At 40.9% G+C, this 20759-nt stretch overlaps 2 protein-coding genes across 2 annotated transcripts in view; both read left to right on the forward strand.

Annotated features, from left to right (window-relative positions):
• The first annotated feature begins 1162 nt into the window (after positions 1–1162).
• Positions 1163–20759, forward strand: part of AOAH (acyloxyacyl hydrolase) — a 136072-nt gene continuing 116475 nt past the window's right edge. Inside the window, exons 1-2 of the mRNA XM_081079479.1 lie at positions 1163–1550; positions 14658–14753. Coding sequence (XP_080935605.1) covers positions 1424–1550; positions 14658–14753 — 223 coding nt within the window. The 5' untranslated portion in view covers positions 1163–1423. The remainder of the gene's footprint in view (positions 1551–14657; positions 14754–20759) is intronic.
• On the forward strand, positions 10718–11143 carry LOC308510495 (proteasome maturation protein-like; the record flags this gene model as incomplete). Its single annotated transcript, XM_081079787.1, has 1 exon — positions 10718–11143. The coding sequence occupies one exon, from the start codon at positions 10718–10720 to the stop codon at positions 11141–11143; it is 426 nt and encodes a 141-aa protein (XP_080935913.1).

The raw sequence follows: 20759 nt of genomic DNA on the forward strand, positions 1-20759 counted from the left end.
CCCTGGAGTCTGTTGGTCCAATCTGCGCTGGGGTTACCAGTAAGGAGACACTCTGGGTGTGTTACCTCTGCTGCACATTCAGAGTTTTAACCAACTGGCATTTGTTAATGCTTGAATAAAACGTGGTATTTCCTATAGCCTGGAAAGAATGCAACTCTAAAATTCTGCCTGCTACTTAAAATGCTGCTCTGAAGTAAAAGCAGGAGTTGGAGGAGGGGAGGGGGAAACGAGAGAAGGAGAGGGGAGGGGAAGAGCCTCTACCAAGTTTGATAGCTTTCCTAATATTTTGTAAAGTTTATCATAAGCTTTCCTCATAGCCCAAACAGGGAGAATAAAAATTGCATGATCTCATGCTTATCTAGATTGTGGCACTTTGGCCCAGTCCCTTTATCTTGTCTGAGAATGGCATATGCCTTTACTGTATCCTGTTTTAGAAAACAAAGCACTTAGATTATATGTCTTTTTTCTTTCACTGATCTGGTTCCATTTTTTTTTCCTCCAGAGAAACAGCATTAAGTTCTCATCTTCAAAACAGAAAATCAGTCCCTTAAAAATTAACAAATCACCCCCAGGTGGGGAATGCAAACACACTCTGAAATTCTGAAGCAAAGAGCTTCATCATACACAGCCCAGGAAATATGAATTGGTTAACCTGGAACATTTTTTTCTTCTTAGGTTTAAAACCCAGCCATGCTGACTGCCTGCGACTGTATTGCTCATTTTCTGTACAACACATGAGAAGGCCTTGAGAAAATTGGACTCTTTGAAGAATAATCCAATTTCTTTAGAGGAAAATAACTACTTAACCAGAATATTCTTTCGCAACAAAATAAGGAACCCAACCTCACTGTATCCAGCTGTTGAGAGCAAAACGAAATAACTCCTGAATATGACGAATTACAATTTCTACAATTTGTGGGTGCTGCTGATCCATTTGTTACAGGGTGTGTGTGTGTGTGTGTTTGTGTGTGTGTGTGTGTTTCAGTTTTAGTTTTAGTTTTGCTTTGTTTGGCAAGAATGAAAGAGGAAGGGCCTCCTAACCAGCAGATCTCGAGTCTCCTGAAGTTCACGGCCGCCGCTGACTTCTGCTGGCAAGCATGTCACTGCCGGTTGCTGACACCTCTGCAACTTGGGTTCTTCCTCTTCCTGCAGGTTTTAGCTCAGAACAACTGCGCAGCAGACACACCCTGTAGCTCTTCCCAGAACCTCTCTCAGGGTTCTGCAGCAGTGACGAATGCAACTGTGTTTGAGCGTGTGTTTATTTCCTTCATACTTCTTGAAAAGTTTGTCTGCGACCTTGGTGTGTGTCAGAGGACAGAATAGAAGGGGAGGGACACTGATGGACTTGGCGGCCCCCACTTCAGCATTGCTTACTCAGCAGCTTCTGTAGCCCGGCTGGTCTCTCCTGGCACAGAGCTTCAGGATGAAGTCCCTCTGGAAAGTCCTTTGGGTGGCTTCTCTCTTCGTTCTCCTGCCCTTTAACCCCTCAGCCTTGCCAGCCCATGATGACCGACCTGGCACCAGACACGCCAATGGCCACATCTGTGTAGGTATGTAAATATTTCGCACATTTTTTATATAACAATGTGATCATATACTTTGCTTGCACAGAAAATCACCTGTTTAATGACCTCAATAGCTGTAAGAGTCCACGTGCTGATAACGTCACTGACATAGAAAAATTTTGAGTCTTAGAGTCAGCATTCACATTACAAGCACGTGTGTGTGCGTAGACGAACTCCATACAGTTGCTAGTTTAAATTAGTCACAAAAGGCTTCCACCTCATTGGTGATTGGAATTTGTTTTCCCGTTGGGAGGCAACTCTAAAAGTCTGAAATTCTCACCCCTTTTCAGAAGGGCAGTAGGCAGCATCACACCGTGGAAAGAAGATGGAGTTTGAACGCAGACAGACACACCTGCGTTTGAATCACTGCCCCCCACCCCCTACTGCATCATCCCTCACTGTCTGTGAAACCTTGTGCAAGTGACTTAACCCTCCCACGACTCTAGGTTCTTACTAATGAAATGGGACTAGTAATACCCACCTCACAGGGGTGCTATGAGAATCAAAGCCATGCATATAAATTTATGGTATTTGCACACACTAAGGATTCAACGATCTCAGTTTCCTTCTTTCTCTCAGGGAGTTCAGAGCTGGCAACAATAGGATAGTCACCTGGGAACACTGAACACTGAACAACTCCTTCACTTATCTTTTGAAGTATTTTATTTCCATGTTGTTGTTTATTTTTTTTTTCATTTTTTTTTTTGCGGGTATTTTTGAAGAGGATTAAAAGTAGGGTAAGACCTTTGATATTCATATTGTACCTAGAGCTTCCAGAACAGTGGTGGGCATTTCAATGGTACAGTCCATGGAGCTACGGAGCCTCTCAGAACTCCTTGACGATCAATTATTCAGTGAGCTACTCAGAAAAAGAATCCAAAGTGCAAGTATGGACTCCATATCTACAAATGGAAACTCTAGATGTGTCTAGACACTTATGAATTCTGACACTTATGAATTATTTCTGGAGACAGTGCAGAAAAATATCTAAATCTGTCCTATTTCCTCAAAAAACATGACCTCGGGTCATTATATATATAATTCTAGTCTCCTTCTACACTGAAACCTTCAGACCCAGATTCCCTGAAAATCTATTCCCCACAGGCCTGGAAGCAGAGGTCTGTGGCCCCCTGGAACCATGCCCAGGGGGTCATTCTCACCCACTATTTGCTGTTGTCAAATAATTATTTACCCCCATTACATTTTCTCAAAACAAAACCCTAAAGCCTGTTAAATGGAAATACACTTGATGAAGGCTTAAGTGAAGTAAGTTCTACTTCTAGGATGGTTACAAGTTAAATGTTTAGATTTCGGCAGGTTGCCTGAGACGTTGGGCATCCATCGCTATAAAGCAGACGTGAGACACGCATTCCCTTCCCTCCCCCATTCCCAACAAGGCAGAGAGAATTCAAAGGAGGCATTGAGGGGATTCTCTGGTTGTATATTACTGCATAACAAATTTTATAATAACTATTTTGTTATATCACAATCTTGTGGGTCAAGAATTTTTCAGAGCCTGGTTAGTGCTTCTTCTGCTCCACGTAGGATTGACTGAGGTCACTAGATGGTATTCAGATGGCAAACTGATGGGTCTGGAATGATCCAAGATGGCCTCACTCACATGTTTGGCACATTGTTAAAGGGAGGTGATAGAAGGTTGGCTCAGCTGGAAATGTCTGTCAGAGCTTTTACACTTGGCCTCTTCAGTGGGGCAGTCTCAGGATGGCAGGACTTCTTACATGGCAGCTCAGGCATTCCAGAGAGAGAGTTCCAAAGACAGGAACTAGAAACTGCCAGTCTCTCAAGGATTGGGTCTGGAAACTGGTACAGCATCACTTCCTCCATCTTCTATTGGTCAAAGCAGTCACAGGTCCCTCCATTCAGACTCAAGGGGAGCTGACATTGATGCCTGCTTGCGATGGTGAGTGCAGGGCATCTGTGGCCATCTTGATTGGCCACACAAGTTCACTTTGGTTGTCCATACAAATACTCCATGGCCCAAGAGCTCAGAGAGTCTGTTGCTGATTAGGTTTGATGATGATTTGGGACCCATTTCCATGTCAGCTCACAGCTCCTCGCTAACTCTGCCTGTATGACTTATCCCTGTTGTCATAACAAGAAAGTTGGGTGCAAAAGGAGTTCTCAGTGTCGTCAACACTTACTGAGCACTGACTATGTGCTGAGCCAGCTGCTGCGGGCGGTCCAACTTGGTGTCGTATTGTCGGAAGGTGGTTCCTTGGGGAAACAGACTCAGAAATTTGTGTACAGGGGAGTTTACTGAGGACTGCTCTTGAGGAAAACAGGGAATGAAGGCAGCAGGAGTGCGGAGGAGAAGGCAGGCTGTGCTACATCCATGAAAAAAAGCTTCCGCCAATCCCATGGGAAGCTCCACAGCTGAAATGGCTCCTTAGAGTTGTCCTGATGTGGGTCCAGGCCTTGGAACCCCCACATTGAACAGTCATTAGGTATAAAGTGAACTCTAGGGGGAGCACTCCCTTTGGTGGAGGCAATGCCTGGAGAGGGACCCGGATGTGAGCCTCAGCACCAACAGATCCCGTGTGCATATGCCCCATATTGTTTGTCTATTTATTAATGATGGCCATTTGTTTACACCTCTTAGTTATCATGAATTATTCTTCTGTGAACAATGATGTATAAGCATTTGCTTGGACATGTGCTTTCGCTTCTCTTGAGTATATACCTAGGAATGGAACTTCTGGGTCATGCGATGACTCCATGTTGAACATTTTAAGGAACTGCCGAACTGTTCTCTAGAGCAGTTATTATCCATCTAGCTTGTTAGCATCCAACTTTTTCATTATAGTATCCTAGTAGATATGGAGCGCTACCTCATTGTAGTTTTGATTTGCATTTCCCCAAATATCGACCATTTGTAGATCTTCTTTGAAGAAATGTCTATTCAAGTCCTTTGCCCATTTCGGGTTGTCTTTTTATTGCTGAATTGTAAAAGAAGGAACTTTTACAATTCAGCATAAAATCTTGATGGTATTCTTGGAAGTGCAAAAGTTTTACATATTTATGAAGTCCAGTTTATCCATTTTTTTCTTTTGTCTCTTATGAATTTTGTGTCATATCTAAATCCTGTATTTTTAAAAATTGTTGCCACTATTGTCTTGCTATTGTCTTATGCCCATTCTCTTAGCTTATTTCTTAGACATTGAGTCACTAACCACCATTTTGGTCAGCAGAGTATAATTCCTAGGATTGCAAGGAACAGGAATAAACTTGAACTAGACTAAGCATAAAAAAGAAAAAAGAAAAAAAAGAAAAGAAAAAAGTAAACTTTCTTATGAGATCCCAGAAATTAATTTTAGGACCAAGAGGCAGAAAAACACAGTCAAGTCCTAACAAATGAGCCAAGAGCCAAAAAATAATGGCTGCCAGGGAATTAGGGAGTTGTCTCTTCTGACTTCCATCTCTGTCCCTACAGACCAGCTGGTTTTACTGCTCTAGGCCCTTGGGCCAACAACAATAGGCTCCCACCATCCAGAGTTTACATGTAATAGTTCACCCCACACAGAGATGGACTCTCCTTCCAATTGCCATTACAACTTCCCAGGAGAGAAAATCTGGGCTCAGTCTTTAAGCCACTAAATAAGAAGCAGCTGGAAGTGAGGAGACCTCAGAATAGAGATGTGGCTACCGGGGTCATGGGGTGAGGGGACAGCTCTCCAAAAAAGGGGGGAGGAGTGTTGTGACTGGAGAGACACCCCAAAAGGGGCCACCGCAGAAGTTACTGAGTGATGGAGCCAACATCCCCATCATACACAGCCCAGCTCCTGTCCCAAGGGGAGCCTTTGCAGTGGGAACAGAGTGTGGGCCTATAGGACATGGTCTTGAACATCCTTCAACATCAGAACTAAGCTCTGCAAAGCCCCAGGGGCCTCTTTTTCAATTTACTGTCATTTGTTGACACTGAACTATACATCCCATGTGATCACTAAGGAAACACAGATTCTATTGTGCTTGAACAGCAGTGCCTCTTTCTGCCACCTTTTAAATGTTACAGAATCAATAATGAGCCATGTTTATTTTTGCAAAACATCATTTTCTTTACATGGATGATTTAGGGAAAAAGTAATTCTTATGTTTCTAAGTCATTGACATTTAAATTAATTCACTGAGCTATGGGTTGTTGTTTTTAAAGCACTATTTAGTGCTCAGGAAACCTTTCAAAAGATTTTTAAAAAAACACCACTTTTTCCCCCTCATTCCTGTTTGGTTAAATATATAAGATGCCTTCGGAGTCACTGGAAGTAGACTTTTCATTGAAATATGAATTCAAGGAGAGGAATTGTCAACATAAATTTCTCACTGTGAAAGAAGTGTTTCATCAAATATTTTTACGTGGATGAGAGTAAGTATGAATCACTACAGTGTTTAGATTTCTTTGGATACATGTAGAAGATTAATGTATTATTTCTATTGTAATATTTACGATCTGCCTAAAATTATACTATTTGCAGCTATTTAAATTGATATCCATTAATAATATTTTAACTTCCATTAAAATGTGGAAGGGGTACATAGTTTTTCAAATTTCTTTTAGGGGGTGCAGGGGAAAACGTGTGAAAACCTTTGGTCTACATTCTAGACCATGGCATGAAGCCTGTGCTCTGAAGTCTGACCTGCAAGGCTCTTCACCATCTGCCTCTTCCTACCTCTCTCACTCTTCCTTTCCTATGGTTCCTGGGCTCTAGCCTCAGCCAACTCTTCTTTCACATCTGCAAGTCTTTAAAAAAATGCTACTGATCTCTTCCTAAAGGCCTTTCCTGCCTTTTTCTGTTAAATGAGGTCCTCCTATTCCTTAACACCCAGCTCCTCCAGGAAACTGTCACTGGTTACCCAAGACAGAATTCGTTTCTTCCTCCTCTGTGCTCTCAAAGCACCAACAGGTCCCTCTACCATTTACAGGTTGCAATGACTAGATTGTTTTTCCAGTCACCAGTCTTCCCTGCTGGTCTGTGACTTCCCTTATTCACCTTTGTATCCTCAAGCTTCTAAGCACATAGTAGGTGCTAATAAGTATCTGTTAAATGAATAACAGGATGGAACGGCTACTGGTTTCTTCATCTCCATTTCTTTATTTTTCATTTTTTATTATTTCTAAACCAGCCAAGCCAACAGCCCTGCATCTCTCAACACAGTTTGCTAATTTACTCTCACTCCCCTTACTTGGCCTCTGCTCACCCTGGAATGCCCTCCGCCCGGTTCTTACTGGTAATTGCCCAACAAAGTGCCTCTCTCATTGCCCATGTTCTTGGGAGCGTTGGCCGTTTGGAACTCACTGAGCATTTTCTCATAAAAATGATGTTCCAGGTGGTTGTTAGGTTAAGCCACAGAGCCTAATCTTTCCAAATGGAGTGGAAATATCTGCAGTAACAACAAGAAAAAAAATCAGCCATTGAAAAGTAAAAACATTGTTGATGTTACAACATGTTTTTTCAAGGATAAGTTTCTGAGTTCCTTTTTTAAAAAAGAGTTTATGGAGAATATGTGGTTGTCCTAAGGTGGCTTCAGCAGATGAGAGAAAAACTAGCACTCGTTAAATGCCTACTCCGTGCCAAAAGAAAGGGTAAAGGTACATTGTTGCTACCTGGGCGGTGTGCTACCATCTCCAGCTTAGCGACCAATATTTTAGGGGAACAGGGTTGGCAGGAGGACCATTTTAGGTGATGATTTTCATACCTTTGTTTCTTATTTCCTTTTCACCAACATAAGCAAGGCTTGGATGATGGTTGTTGATTAGAATTACAAAATATAAAACCATATCCTCTGTTCCCACCCAACCAGGGAAATCTGAGGGGAATGAATTTAGGTGCCTGTGGAGAGGCAGTGGGGACGGTGGCTCGAGGGGACATACTTGACAAACTCACGCTGTTCCAGTTGAGAGACAGGACCCAGATCCAGGCGTGATATGGCACCAGCACCTGTGCTACGCCTCCCCAGGGACCAAGGCAGAAACAAAGGAGTCAGCTTTGATTCTCACTCGCCTTCACACTTCTCATCGACTCATTTATAAATCTTATCGGGTCACCCTCCACAGCAGATCCCAAATCTGTCCATTTTCCTCCACCCCCACCGCCACTTATTTCTCTATCCAATCCACCGCCGTCCTTCTCCAGGACCAAAATTGTCTCTTAATTCATCTCTTTGCTCCCTCCTTTGCCCCCTAAGCTTTTTCCTCCCATGACACGATATTTTAAAGACACAGATCAGATCAAAGCAGCTCTCTCCACAAAGCCACCCATGATTTCCCATTGCTCTCAGGACAAATCCCTACCTCTTTTGTCATCTACAAAGCCCACAGACCTGGACTCTGTTTATCCCTGAGCCTCGTCTCCTACCATGGTGTTCTGGCTCCAGGCTCATTGCCATCAAGTGGGACCAGATCCCTGTCCCTACCAAGCCTGCCCCAGCTTCTCCTCACTCTGCTTCCTCCTTTCCAGTTTATCAGGCACTTTTTTGTGTGTTGTTTGAGAAGCCTTCTCTATCAGCTTAGTGAAGAAGGTTTATACCACCCTCATCCTCATTACCCTCTGTTACTCATTTCATCCTGTTCCTTTTCCGCATAGCACCTAAAATGATTTATAATTGTACATTTGTTTACTGGTTGGTGAACACCTTTGCCTACTCTCTAAGAGGGCAGGAACCATACCAGTTTGTTCTTGGCATGTGCTCAGAGCCCAGCGCAGTGCTGGCATCTAGAAGGGACGCGCTCCATACATGCTGTGTTCAGCCCCAGATCCCATGCTTACGAGCTACGTGCTTGGCCAGGCACCGAGCCTCTTAGAGCCTCCGTTTGCTGGTCTGTAAAACGAGAGCAATAATTTTTACACCTTTGTGAAGTTTGAAGGAGATGATAATGTCTGCAAAACACTTTGAAAACTGTTGGGCACACTCCAGCTATGTGATGAATTGCTTAGGCTACTACTTAGGGTCAATAAGGAAGTGTAGTCTCACGGACCCTGGCTCTTGTGACTGCCAGGCGCTTTCAAGGCTTTTCAATGAAGTGTGGACTTCAGACAAATGGCAGATCTAATGGACTGCTCTCTGCAGTTGGCTGCGTTTCCAGCCAGCACAGATAGGATTATAATTAGAGTTTTAAGAGTTCTGTTTCATTTCCAAAGGATTCCGTGCAGTCTATCTGAGCTGTGTGTCGAGAAGCAGATCCTGTGGCAAGGGTTTTTATTCGGGCCCATTTGCTTCTTTTGCTACACTATCAGGAGTGTCTGTTTCTATTATACTCATTAATTTCAGGTGCCAGGTGAGAAGAGATTTTCCATATGTGAGATTTCAGAGGGTGACCACTGAGCAAAAAGCCTAGCTCTTACCCACTGTCATCACTTCCTAAATGACAATAGTTTGGACAAACTCACTGTAGCAGAGCCAAACCTTTTATTAGCAGCCAGAGAATAGTCTGTAATGGGGGAAATTAAATAAATAAATCCTCTCGGGTCATCCTCCACAATAGACCCCAAATCTGCTCATTGTCTTCTATCCATGTGTCTCTCTAAGGGAAAACATTCTTTAGCTTGTTAAGACAGTGAAGCTTATTAAAAACTACAGCTAAGTCCATTTCTCCATTCTTGCGGCTGAAGGACTCAGTACTGTCAACCCTAAATGAACAATCCAGTTGGAAGTGGAGTCGAGCCCACTGGAAATGGGCGGAGATGTACAAGGGAGCAGAACACAAATCAAAGCTGAGCCCAACCTGAGCGCTTCCATAGTTCACACTCCATTACCTGCTTTTGTGCAGGGTCCTTTTGATCATAATTCTTCACTAGGCAGAGTGATGAGAATGATGACAGCGCCAAGATTCCCCCAATCTTCAGAGACAGCTGGCTTTTTTCTTTTTTGCTCCTTTTTTATTTTTTGAATGATCTCCAGTTTTAGCCAGCATTGCTAAGGAGCCAGGAAAGTCAGAAGAGCCCTTGATGGGAGCTCTCTGAGTAAAAGAAAAGCCTACATCTGTGAGTACAAAGTACAGGTTGGTCCTGAGCAGTACAACGCTCTTTGCAGTCATCCTTCCAAGCCGTGGATGAAAACAAATACATAACACACGCTGGAGTTGTATTTTCAGGGAAAGGAAATCGTGTGCAAGGTTTGTGATCACTGGCGCCTCTGAGAATCGAGGCTCCTTGAGGACAATTCCAAGAAGAGTTCCCTGATGCTTCATCTTTATCGTATACTCCTGTTACACTGAACCAACTGTGGATTTGCTATTCTTGCACCTCACCAAGTCCGTTACACCACGGATTATAAGAAGTTGTTATTTTAGGTACCAATGAGAAAGAAAATTTTCTCCTAATTAAATTATGGAAAATGTGGCGATAGATACCATATTCTTTCAGGTCACCAGTCTTGTTTGTCTCTTGGGAACACCTTTGCTCCCATTTGCTCTGCCAAAGTTACATATCACCTAACATTTGACTGGTGTTTGGTATTTACCATCCACTTTGTGTAAATTTGTGAACTATATTGTGAGCTCCCTATGGAGAGGGACCATATTCTGTTCATCTGGCATCCATCAAAGCCTAGCACAGTTTCTTGCCTAGGACAAATTCTCAGGAGCTCTGGGTTGAAAGCATGCGTTCTTTGTTAAAGCCAGTCTTGGAAGACTCCTCTGATGTCTGGGCAACGTATCTGTCTGTGCCTTTCGCCTCAATGAGAGGGAAAAGACACCCACTGGCAGGATTCTCCTAGCAATACATCAAGCCTTCCATTGGTTTTTTCCCCCATGTATGTCTCCATAAAGAGGTGGCCCCATTCTACCCAGGAATAGAGAGTGTTTCCCAGGACTGTTATCTCTCATTCATCCATTCAGTGAATGGGTGCCGAGCTCCTGTACCCAGTGTGATGCTAAGCCCTGGAGTGGATGAATAAGTCATTGCCTTTGCCCTCCAGGAGGGTGATGTCTGGGGGAAGAGAAGGTCAGAGTAGCATTTAATATGAATGCTATGTAATGAGTATGAAGCTCTGGGGCACTGGAGAGGGGGAGGCCATGAATTCTGATTGGGGGAAAGGTGAGGTATCACTGGAGTTTGCGGAAGACCATGAATGACCAGGCAAAGGAAGGGAGTGGCAAAAACAGCACACGGTGGACAGGTTGTTCTCAGAGCGAGTTGTAAATGAACGCCAGAGAACTTGGATCTCAGCAAAAGGACAGTATTCCTTTCACTGAACTTTCAGCAAAAGGACCTTTTGAAAGTGATGATCTTCTTCGAAAAGGTTTTTCTTGTGTGAAAAATGAACTTTTGCCCAGTCATCCTCTTGAATTATCAGAAAAAAATTTCCAGCTCAACCAAGATAAAATGAATTTTTCCACACCGAGAAACATGCAGGGTCTGTTTGCTCCACTAAAGTTACAATTGGAATTCAAGGTGGTTCAGCAAGTTAAGCATCTTCCATTTCTTCCAAATTCAAACCTTCCACTGGAGATTTTGAGAGGTAATGATGACACTATTGGATTTGGAGATATTCTTAATGACCCGTCACAAAGTGAACTAATGGGAGAACCACACTTGATGGTGGAATATAAACTCGGATTACTGTAATGGAGTGTGCTGTCCATGAAAACAGAAGGGCTACATTTTGTTTACAGTTCTCTTTTTACTATAATTTTATGTATACAACATTAAAAGTACTGACACATGAGAAATGTTGCCTAAATAATATCTGATCATTTGAAATCATTTGGTCTTGGTTTATAGCCATGCAACCCTTGAAAACACTAGAGATGATTTTAAAACTCCTGATTTATATTAAAACAATAGCCTATGTCTTTAAGAAATTGTTGTGAATGAATATTATAAAACTGTCCTCAGATTCCAGTTCAAAACTTTCTGGGTAGTTCATAGTTCATAAATTTAATTTTGAATATAAAAATTATCAGTATTTGAGTCTCCAGTCTTCAGTAAAAAAAAAAAAAAAAAAAGCACACAGTGAAAATCAGAGCCTTTGTGGCAGGGTGGGGGGCAGGGTGGGCTCAAATGAGCTCACCACAGAGTATGGGACTCTTCTGAGTGGAGTAATGTTTGCTTATTGCTGGTCTCTCCAAAATGTGTTGTCTCGAAGATTGGTCACTTAGGGAAAGCTGAGGCATCACAACAATCCACAATTACACTTGTGTGCTGCTTGGTCACTTTATGTGAACAAGAAGATGCCATCAAGTCTATATTCACACCAAGACGCGCCCTGACCTTATTCATGTGAAAAATATTTATCTCGCCTCACAACATGTCCAGAACTATTCAGGGTTCATCCTGAACGCTCCTATTCTACCTCAGTCACTTACATCACCCAGGGCATTTGTCATTTGCGTCTTTCCTTTGAAGCTGCATGTTGAAAAATGTGCTGATAATTGAAAACTGCATTCAGCCAGGTCTGAAGGAATGTTTTTTCCACCATTTTTAAGAAGGCGTGTAAAATCAGAAAAGCCACAGGCTAGGTTTCAGGCACAAGTCACAGTGGACTCTGCTCGCTTGGTGTCTGCACCAGGTCTGAACGTTTATGTTCAAATCCCCACACCCCCCGGGGCTTCAAGTCCACTTCGGGGGGTCTAATGCATCCATAAGATACCACATAAAGTGCTGGCTGTGCAAGAGCTCAACCCAGCCCCCACCGTGTTCCTCTTTGACCCTGAGCAGCATGGGGGACTATTTGCTACAGAATCTGTGATTTGGCTCAAGAGAGGGCACTAGTTGTCCCACACCAGAATGAGAAGGGAGCCACGTCCTGTAAGGAGACTGAAACAAAGAGTAAGCACTGTTGTCGGTGACAGGGCTGAGCCAGGACACAACAGCAGGTGCACCCATTAGCCCTCTCCTGGGGAGCCCGCCAGCAACCAAAAACCAAAATGTCACTCAGGTGGCTCTCCAGGCAGCGCACCTCAAGTCAGCAAACACCTCTTGTCTCCCTACTGCAAACCGTGTGCCAGGCTCTCTCTAATTTAGGGATAGTAAGACCCCATTCCTGCCCTCAAGGAATTTATGGTGTAACTCTAAACTCTTAAAAGTGAAGTTCCGGAAGGGTAGGGAACGTGTTCAAAGTCATACCATTATAAGGGACTGAGCCAGTACTGGAACCCAAGTTTGTTTTGTTGTGTTTTTATTTCAAAGCCCCCCCCCTTTTCAACTATACCACACTGCATCCTATCATACTGCAATATAATTATTTATATATATTTTTTCAATTGCATTTAAAATTTACTTAACTCCACTTAACAGCTGATTAGCAAAGACATAAATCAGGCTGCAAAAGTATATTACAAATGTTGAAAATATTCACCTATATTAAATATATTTTATGTATTTAAAATAAAAGTGAAATTGGTTTACCACTGGCTGATTGAGTAATGTTTATCTTTTTTACATCGTTCTATATTTTTTTAGATTTTCTAAAATGAGATTGAATTGCATCTATGTTTTTAAAAAATTATTTTAAAGTAAAAATAAAATAAAGTAAAAATATACAAAAATGCTTTTTAGTCCATAAAATACTAATAAGTATCAGCCACTAAATTTATTGCAAGGCAATAAAACCTTCAATGCATAGATTAGGTTAAAAGCACATCTAATTGACCGTGATACTTGAATTTGATAAATGCTGCAAGTAGTTGCTGTAAGAATAGTAAGGCTGTGGTTATCAATATCGTACTATCTGGAATTTGATAAGTCCAGCTTTGCCCAGCTTTCTCTGAGGGTACAGAACAATGCAGGCCAAACCCTGGTCAGAAGTTGCTGTGTCTAGGAAGGAGGACGTCTCTCATTCTTTGTTGGCAAGCCCTCACTTTACAGAAGATGTAATTCCTTTCTGCCTAGCAATGCCCAGCTGTACTATTCACATCTGTTATCCGCCACCTTCCCTCAAGGAGTCCTGGTGGAAATTGGGTTTTAATGACAACTTGCATGTGAATTTGGGTCCCCAGCTCCTTGAGAAGATGGGTAATAGTGAGCTTACTGCTGAGCTAGGCACCCTGGAACTTCATTTTGGATATAAACCTTCTTTTCCCTCCTTGGAAACCAACTCCTGGTAATAAGCGCCATTCCTCTTATCTCAATGAGGCCTAATAATCTCCTCTCACAGACTTACTCATCTTTGACCAACCAACCCGCTATGTATAAAAGAAAGAGACCCCTGCCTTTGGGAAAAAAGGAGGTTTGGACTTCCCTAGCAGTTCAGGACATCAAGGCTGGTGATAGAACCTTCTAGGAGTGTCAGCCTAGCAATTCTGGGCCTTTACACTTACATATCAAGGTAGTAGAAGGATGTATTTCTAACTTAATCGAATATTCCTTCTAGACACTCATTATATTGGTACATGCTTCCAAGCAGTGTGCTTTTTAGCTGGGAGGTAAAATAGTATTTTACAACAGTGTTATGATTTCCAAGGTACATTCGGTTTCACTGTTATCTCATTTCATCATCACAGCAGCCCTATGGGGCACATATTATTTACCTGCTTTACAGTGAGGAAACCAAAGCTTAGAAAGGCTGGGTGGTGAGTCCAAGATGGAAAGGCAGGGCTCAATCCCAGGTCTCACTCCAGATCCTGGGCAATTTCCACTGCTTTTCTAAAGTTTAAAATAAGATCCATGATCACAGGCTGAGAACGTGTCAGATGGGAATGGTCCTTTCCCTAATGAAGACATTCCCTGCAGAAGGGAAGGGAAGGGGGAAGGAAAGAAACCAGCATTTATGGAGCTTCTATTCTGTGCAGGCTATTTTCCTCACACTATCTCTTTTAAATGACATCTCTTTCTCCCAGGTGATTGAAAAGAAACAGAAATAAAGCAAGACTCATTTACTTCCCCAAAGTCACGTAGCTTACAAGTGGCAAAACTGGGCTGACAAGCGGCTTTTCTCGGTCTTCTTACCACTTCACATTTCACTACAACTCACAGTGCATTTATGCACGTGGGAGACTTCAAAAGGCAAATGGCAAACAAAAGTTCTCTAATTTGGAAAAGTTGGTGTTCTTAAGGACACATGCATACCCCTTTTCTCCCCGCTGAGTCCCCAGCAGTTTTCTGTGTGACCCTGCTGACATGTTCATCTGCCCTCTTGCAGGGTGTGTGCTGGTGGTGTCTGTGATTGAACAGCTTGCACAATTTCACAACGCTACTGTCCAGGCTGCGATGGAGAGACTGTGCAGCTACCTGCCTGGTAAGTACAGAAAGGGTCCCCTTTCTTTTCTCACTCATGGGTCACCACTCCTCGGTCACCATGAATGAGTTCAAACCCCACACATGCTTTTGGAGAAGAATCCAATTGTGCTATTTCTGTAAATTGATATTCTTTTTTTTTTTTTGTAAATTGATATTCTTATGGGGCTCATAGAAATTAAAACAAACACACAAGAAAACCACTCATTTTCCATTATGACAGGAAAATGGTGGTCAGTCATGGTCATTGTGGTCAAAATGATAAACAATTTTCAATGTTGCATATTAATTTGACCACATTCACATACCCAGAAACATGCACAGTTCTACGAACACAGAGCTTTAGGCTGAGAAGACAACTGATCTCAAAGCCACCAATGGGAAAATAATCTGAGAACATTCCATTGATTTCAACTTTTTCTCAGTAAAATCCCTTGTCCACCCTGCAGAAGAAGGAGCTGGTTGATGGTTCAAACAAGTCATATACAGAGGGTGCCAAAAATAGGTATACACATTTTAAGAAAGGAAAAAACTGTATTAAAATTGTAATCCTCAATATATACCGATAACAAAAGATGAATACAAGTCATGTGTATACATTTTTTTGGCACCCCCGGTATTTGTTTTTCAATCTCAGCAGAAAGAAAATACTCTTTTTTCACTTATAGATACTATTAGGTGAACAGTCACAATGAATAAACTTCTTTGAAAGTCAAATTTTCATTCACTTAATGATAAGGAGCTAATTCATCAAAAATGTCCATGTTATTTTTTCTAAGTAAAGTTGTTAGACTAATGGTGATTGTATCTTTGATTTATAGAGCACACAGAGCCAATAGCAGCACAGCATTTTCAGAGAATTTTTTGCATGCTGTCACAATATGCGTGGACAAGCTAAATTTTTAAAATTCAAAACTTAAGACTGGGAGAGGATAATACACGAACACATGTGTTACAATATTCCAGATTGACCATCGCTAGGATTTTGACATATTTACATCAAATCTTTCTTTTGTGGAACTAGGATGTGGCAGATAGACTTGAAACACCCCTTGGTCTTCCCACCCCGTGTCTATTCTCCTACTTTCCTAGAGGGAACCAGTCACATGAACTAATGGGTAGTCTTCCTTTCAAAACTTATACTTTCACATTCACTTGTGTGAACCCATAACCAATGGATAGTATTGTCCTATGAGTGATTATTTTTTAAACTTTTCTTGGTAAACAAGTGTAGAAAATCACACAAGATAAATATATAGTTTTGATGCCCTTGTAAAGAAAGCTTAGGTCAAGATCGTCACTCTAGAAGCTCCATTCACCTGCGTCACCTCATCATGAATCCCTTCTTCCCCCTAAAAGAACAAGGTCCTGAATTGTACTGTAATTATTTCCTTGTATTGCTTTATAATGTTATCACCCCAGTGGGTATTCCCAGACACCATAGTATTGCCCAGTTTTAAAAATTTTGATGTGTCTTTTAAGTCTATTTGAATCTGCAAGTTTCCTTTCCATCTCTTCCTTTTCCTTGCAATTTATCTGTGGAATTTGCCCTGTAAAGTTTCCCATAGTCTGGATTTTGCTGATTGCATCCCAGTATGATTGAATACGTTTCTCTGTGCTCTGTATTTCCTGAAAATTGGCAGCTGTATCCAGAGTCTTGATCAGACTCCAGTTTGATTTCTTTGGCAAGACTATGAGTGCTGGTGTTTTCATTCATCAGGAGGCCATCTTAAGTGTTTTTCTCTTATTTCTTTTGCGATGTTAGCAGCCATTGATGTTCAATGACCAGACCTATGAGTTCATAGAGGGTTTGCAAAATGGTGCTACTTTAATGTGACATTTATATTTCATTTAGTAATTGAAATTTGTTAGAGATAATTTTCCTCCTCATCATCATATTTGAAAGACATTTTTCCCCACAGCTTCTAACGGCACGGTTCATATTAGGAAAAGCAGAACAAATGTTTGATTCTTTTGCTTTATTTGCCAGTTTTCAAATAATTCATTGCCTTTCTAGGATCATCCCAGAGTAGACAATTCATTTTCTTTAAGCACCATTATGAACTGATGAATTTATACATATTTGATGAATTTCAGTCTATTTCAATTATTATCCTTTTAAGGCTCAAATTGTCCCAAATTTGACCAGAGAAAAGAACCTCTTCAAGTTGGCTCCTGAGCCCTTTGACATGAGCCTAGGTAACTTCTGATAGCTTCCTCCCTAACTGATATGACAAGGTGTGCCAGCCATGACTTGTACATTTCCAGCCCCAGGCCTGCAATCAGTCATTTCCCTTAGAAGCCCTGGTTTCTTTTAAGGGGAAGTAGTATTTTCAAACCACAATCTGGGTGCGTAGAAATGCTCATTGATACTGAGTAGGTCATTCTTTCTAGGCCTCTTCAGTAGACAGTGATAGAAGTTACATATACATACATTTCCATATATTTTAAGATAACATATCTAATGAGTTCACACTGACACCAAATTTAAATTCAGGACTACAGGATTCTTTTTTCTTAATCTCTTCCCTACATACTTGTATCTGCTCCTTTCCACACTCTAAATCCTAATTCTCAAGGACAAAGGGATTGATAGAATTTAAATAGCCCATCATTGCTCATTTCCCTATCCCTCATTATACCCAGAACTGCCTGAGAATATCAATTCTAATACTACCACGGTTAATGTATTTTATAATCACTGAGAGCAGTTAAAATTGGTTTTTGCCTATACTTCTCCCATTTCTCTTTCATCGTCATACTATATTATCTGAGCATACAGCCATTACACACAATGCCCATTCCCTTTTCCCTCTCATTTTGTCTTAGTTCCATCAGCCACTCTGATTGATGTTCACCATCAGCCCTTATGAGGATGTCTGTCTAGCTGAGTTGTCTAGAGCTCATTCCTCAGGAAGGGCTCATGGGAAATTCTCCCTGAATTTCTTGCATGTTGATTAACAAGCTGTCTGTGCCCTTTATACTTGCAAGTCAATGTTTTTCTGGATATAAAAATCGTTGGCACACAATTTCTTTCCCTAAGTGTCTTAAATACGTTGTGAAAAAGCCTAGTGATAATCAAATTTTCTTTTTCTTGTAAGTCACTTGCTATTTTTGCCTAGAAGTTCAAAGGAATTTTTTTCTTTCTTCTATAAAATTTAGTTATCTAATTAGAATATGTCTTGGTGTCAGTTATATATACATTGTCATTCTGGGGCATGCAGTGTACTCTGTCCATAGCTGCTGTCAAATAAATACATTGCTTATAAGTTTCTCGTATTTGTTCAATGACCTTAAGCTGGCTTTCTTCTGTGGGGATTTCTATTATTCATATTTTGAATTTCTTTGACTAGCTTCAATATTTTGCTTATCTCTTGAATACTTTTTATCTCTTCATTTATTTTTTTATCTTAAACTGTTTCCTCCCTTTCACCTTCTATTTATCTTAAGACATCTGCTATTGTATTCACTTCTTGTGTTCATTCTAGTTTAGACTTCATGTCTTTTATAGTCTTGTGTTCTTCCCTGACTTCTATATTGCCATGTTTGGGTTTTTCTAATTCTGATTTCTGTTGTTCTTTTGTGTCTTCTATCATTTTATTAATGCTTCTTGGCTCATTCTGAAATGCAATATTATGTTTTCATCCTTTTTTGGCAAGACTTTCTGGCATGCTTTTGCTATCTGTAGGGATATGATTCTGTTCCTTTTTTTTTTTTTTCTGATAATAACTTCATATGGGAGTTGACCTAGATACATTTTGTTGCTCATTTTTATATGAAATTAGCTTTCCAAAACTCTTAGAAAAAGAAGTGGTTCAGGGTAGCTTTTCGAAATGCACAGAGCTCCTGCTTCCGTTGTTTTAGTGTAGTGTCAAAAAAAAGTAGCAGCTTGCTGTCTGAGATTTTCTGACTTGGTTCTCCTGCCCACTTTCATCTGTTTTTTTCTCTTTACATTGCTTCTTATTCAGCTCAGTTTTGGCTCCAAACCCAGCAGCCTCTCCTCACTGTGGACTCTGCCCTGGAAAGGAGCTCTGGTGGGTCAGTTTCTAGAACATGTAGGTGCCAGACCACTTGAGTAGAGCAGTCCTTCTAACCTGGAGTCCTTGGCACTCTCCTTCAGTCCTTGGCACTGAAGCTGGCAAAACCTTTCCCGGGTCCAGGTGCTGTTCTTCGATTGACCCACCTTGCATTCTAGTCAATATTTGTGGGTTATTTGGGGATTCTCCTATTCTCGGGTTTACCTGACACCCCCACCCCCAATTCCTTCCCTCCTTTTTCTTCCACAGATATTGATAACCCGCAAGGCGTGGCTGTGCATAGTTTTATCTTTTGGGGTTCTTGGAGATACCTAGTTTTGTTGTAACTATTATCTATGGTTTTGTGGAGGGGGGTTATCTAGAAGCGCTCTCTCTCTCTCTCTCTCTCTCTCTCTCTCTCTATATATATATATATATATATATATATATATATATATATATATACACACATACATACCAGGGTTGCCCCAAAAATGTACACATTTTAAAAGATGTTATCTACATGTTACTTTTTGAAGTTGAATTGAATTACTGAATTATGGTAGCAATCTGTAGTATGAGGTTAGCGCCAAAGATGGCATTAATCAAATGAATGCCAGCGTCATTCCTTGTGTTATAATTTTAATACAGCTTTTTCCTTTCTTAAAATGTGTCTGATTTTTTGAATATATATATTCAAAAAATCAGACACATTTTAACTGTTATATATATATATATGATTCAAAGAAATTCCAAAACTCTGCTGCCTCTACAATAATCTTTCCAGAATCCTCCCTTGTGGGAGCTTTAATTTTACATCAATGTCAACTGTATGTATTGCTCTGCAACTTCTGTTTTTCACTCAACATGACGTTTTTGAGATCTATACACATTAAGACATATAGACCTGGGTCAAGTATTTTAATTACTCCATAGATCTTCACCATATAAATAGCCTATATTTTACTTATCCCTCCCCCTAGTATTGGACATTCACAATCTATTATAAACCTTATTTTATATTTTCACATCTCTGAATTAAAGAAAAAAGGAGAAATATTATTACTATTTTACAAAAGGAAAAATGAAGAACAGTTATAATTATCAAGACTTGTTTGTTGGGATGTCACTTCTGTGTGATAGAACACACTAACATATATCACCATTTGTACTTTGAGTTTGATTTTCTCTTTTTAAGCAGAATTGTTTTGTCCAAAGATGAAAGGCTGAGTTAAAATCCTCTCTTCTAGATTATCCCCTCCTAATGCAATAGCAAAACGTAAAACAACCCGAACGAAGATTGATTATTAGTATTCAAGGTTTTCATCGTGGCTCCTTCTCACCCATAACAGAAAATTTCAGAGTCTGCTGAGGTAAAACGAGGGGCTGAAAGTCAACTTCTGGTAAAACAGAAGCTGGCATTTCACCAAAGGAAGCAAAATAAGCATTCCAGTTTTCAGTGGTAGGTTACCTTCAAATTGTATAGAATTTCAAAGGGTTCAGAAGGCTGTTTGGGGTTATCTGTATTGTATTAATTACTGTTTTGCATTTGTATGGAAATAAGATCCTCAGTTCAGGTGAAAGCCTCTTTCACTTGACAGACATAAGGACAAGGTAGGCATGACTGTTTCCATTTTATGGATGTAGGAAACAGTGCACAGAATGGTCCGTGAATTGTGTGGGGAGACGAAGATAGTCTGTCTCCTATCTAAGGACTTCTTCTAGAAAGTAGATTAAACCTGGACCATAGTGCCTTCCTGTGCCCTGTATTGCCTTCTGTCTGGTGAGCCAGGAGAATGGGGGACAGAGGAAGGGAAAGTATGCACATCAACACAAAAATAAGTACAGAAAATATAAACTTAGCAGAGAAACCACGTATACAACATTCTTGAGAATCATCACTCAGTAAATCATATTGGCTTTTCCTGAGCCCGGGAAGATAATTTTTTTTTCCAATTGTGAAAGCATTTCCAACTTTCAGTTTCACCTAC

This window comes from Rhinolophus hipposideros (genome assembly GCF_964194185.1).
Source record: "Rhinolophus hipposideros genome assembly, chromosome: 18".
Taxonomy (NCBI): Eukaryota; Metazoa; Chordata; class Mammalia; order Chiroptera; family Rhinolophidae; genus Rhinolophus; species Rhinolophus hipposideros.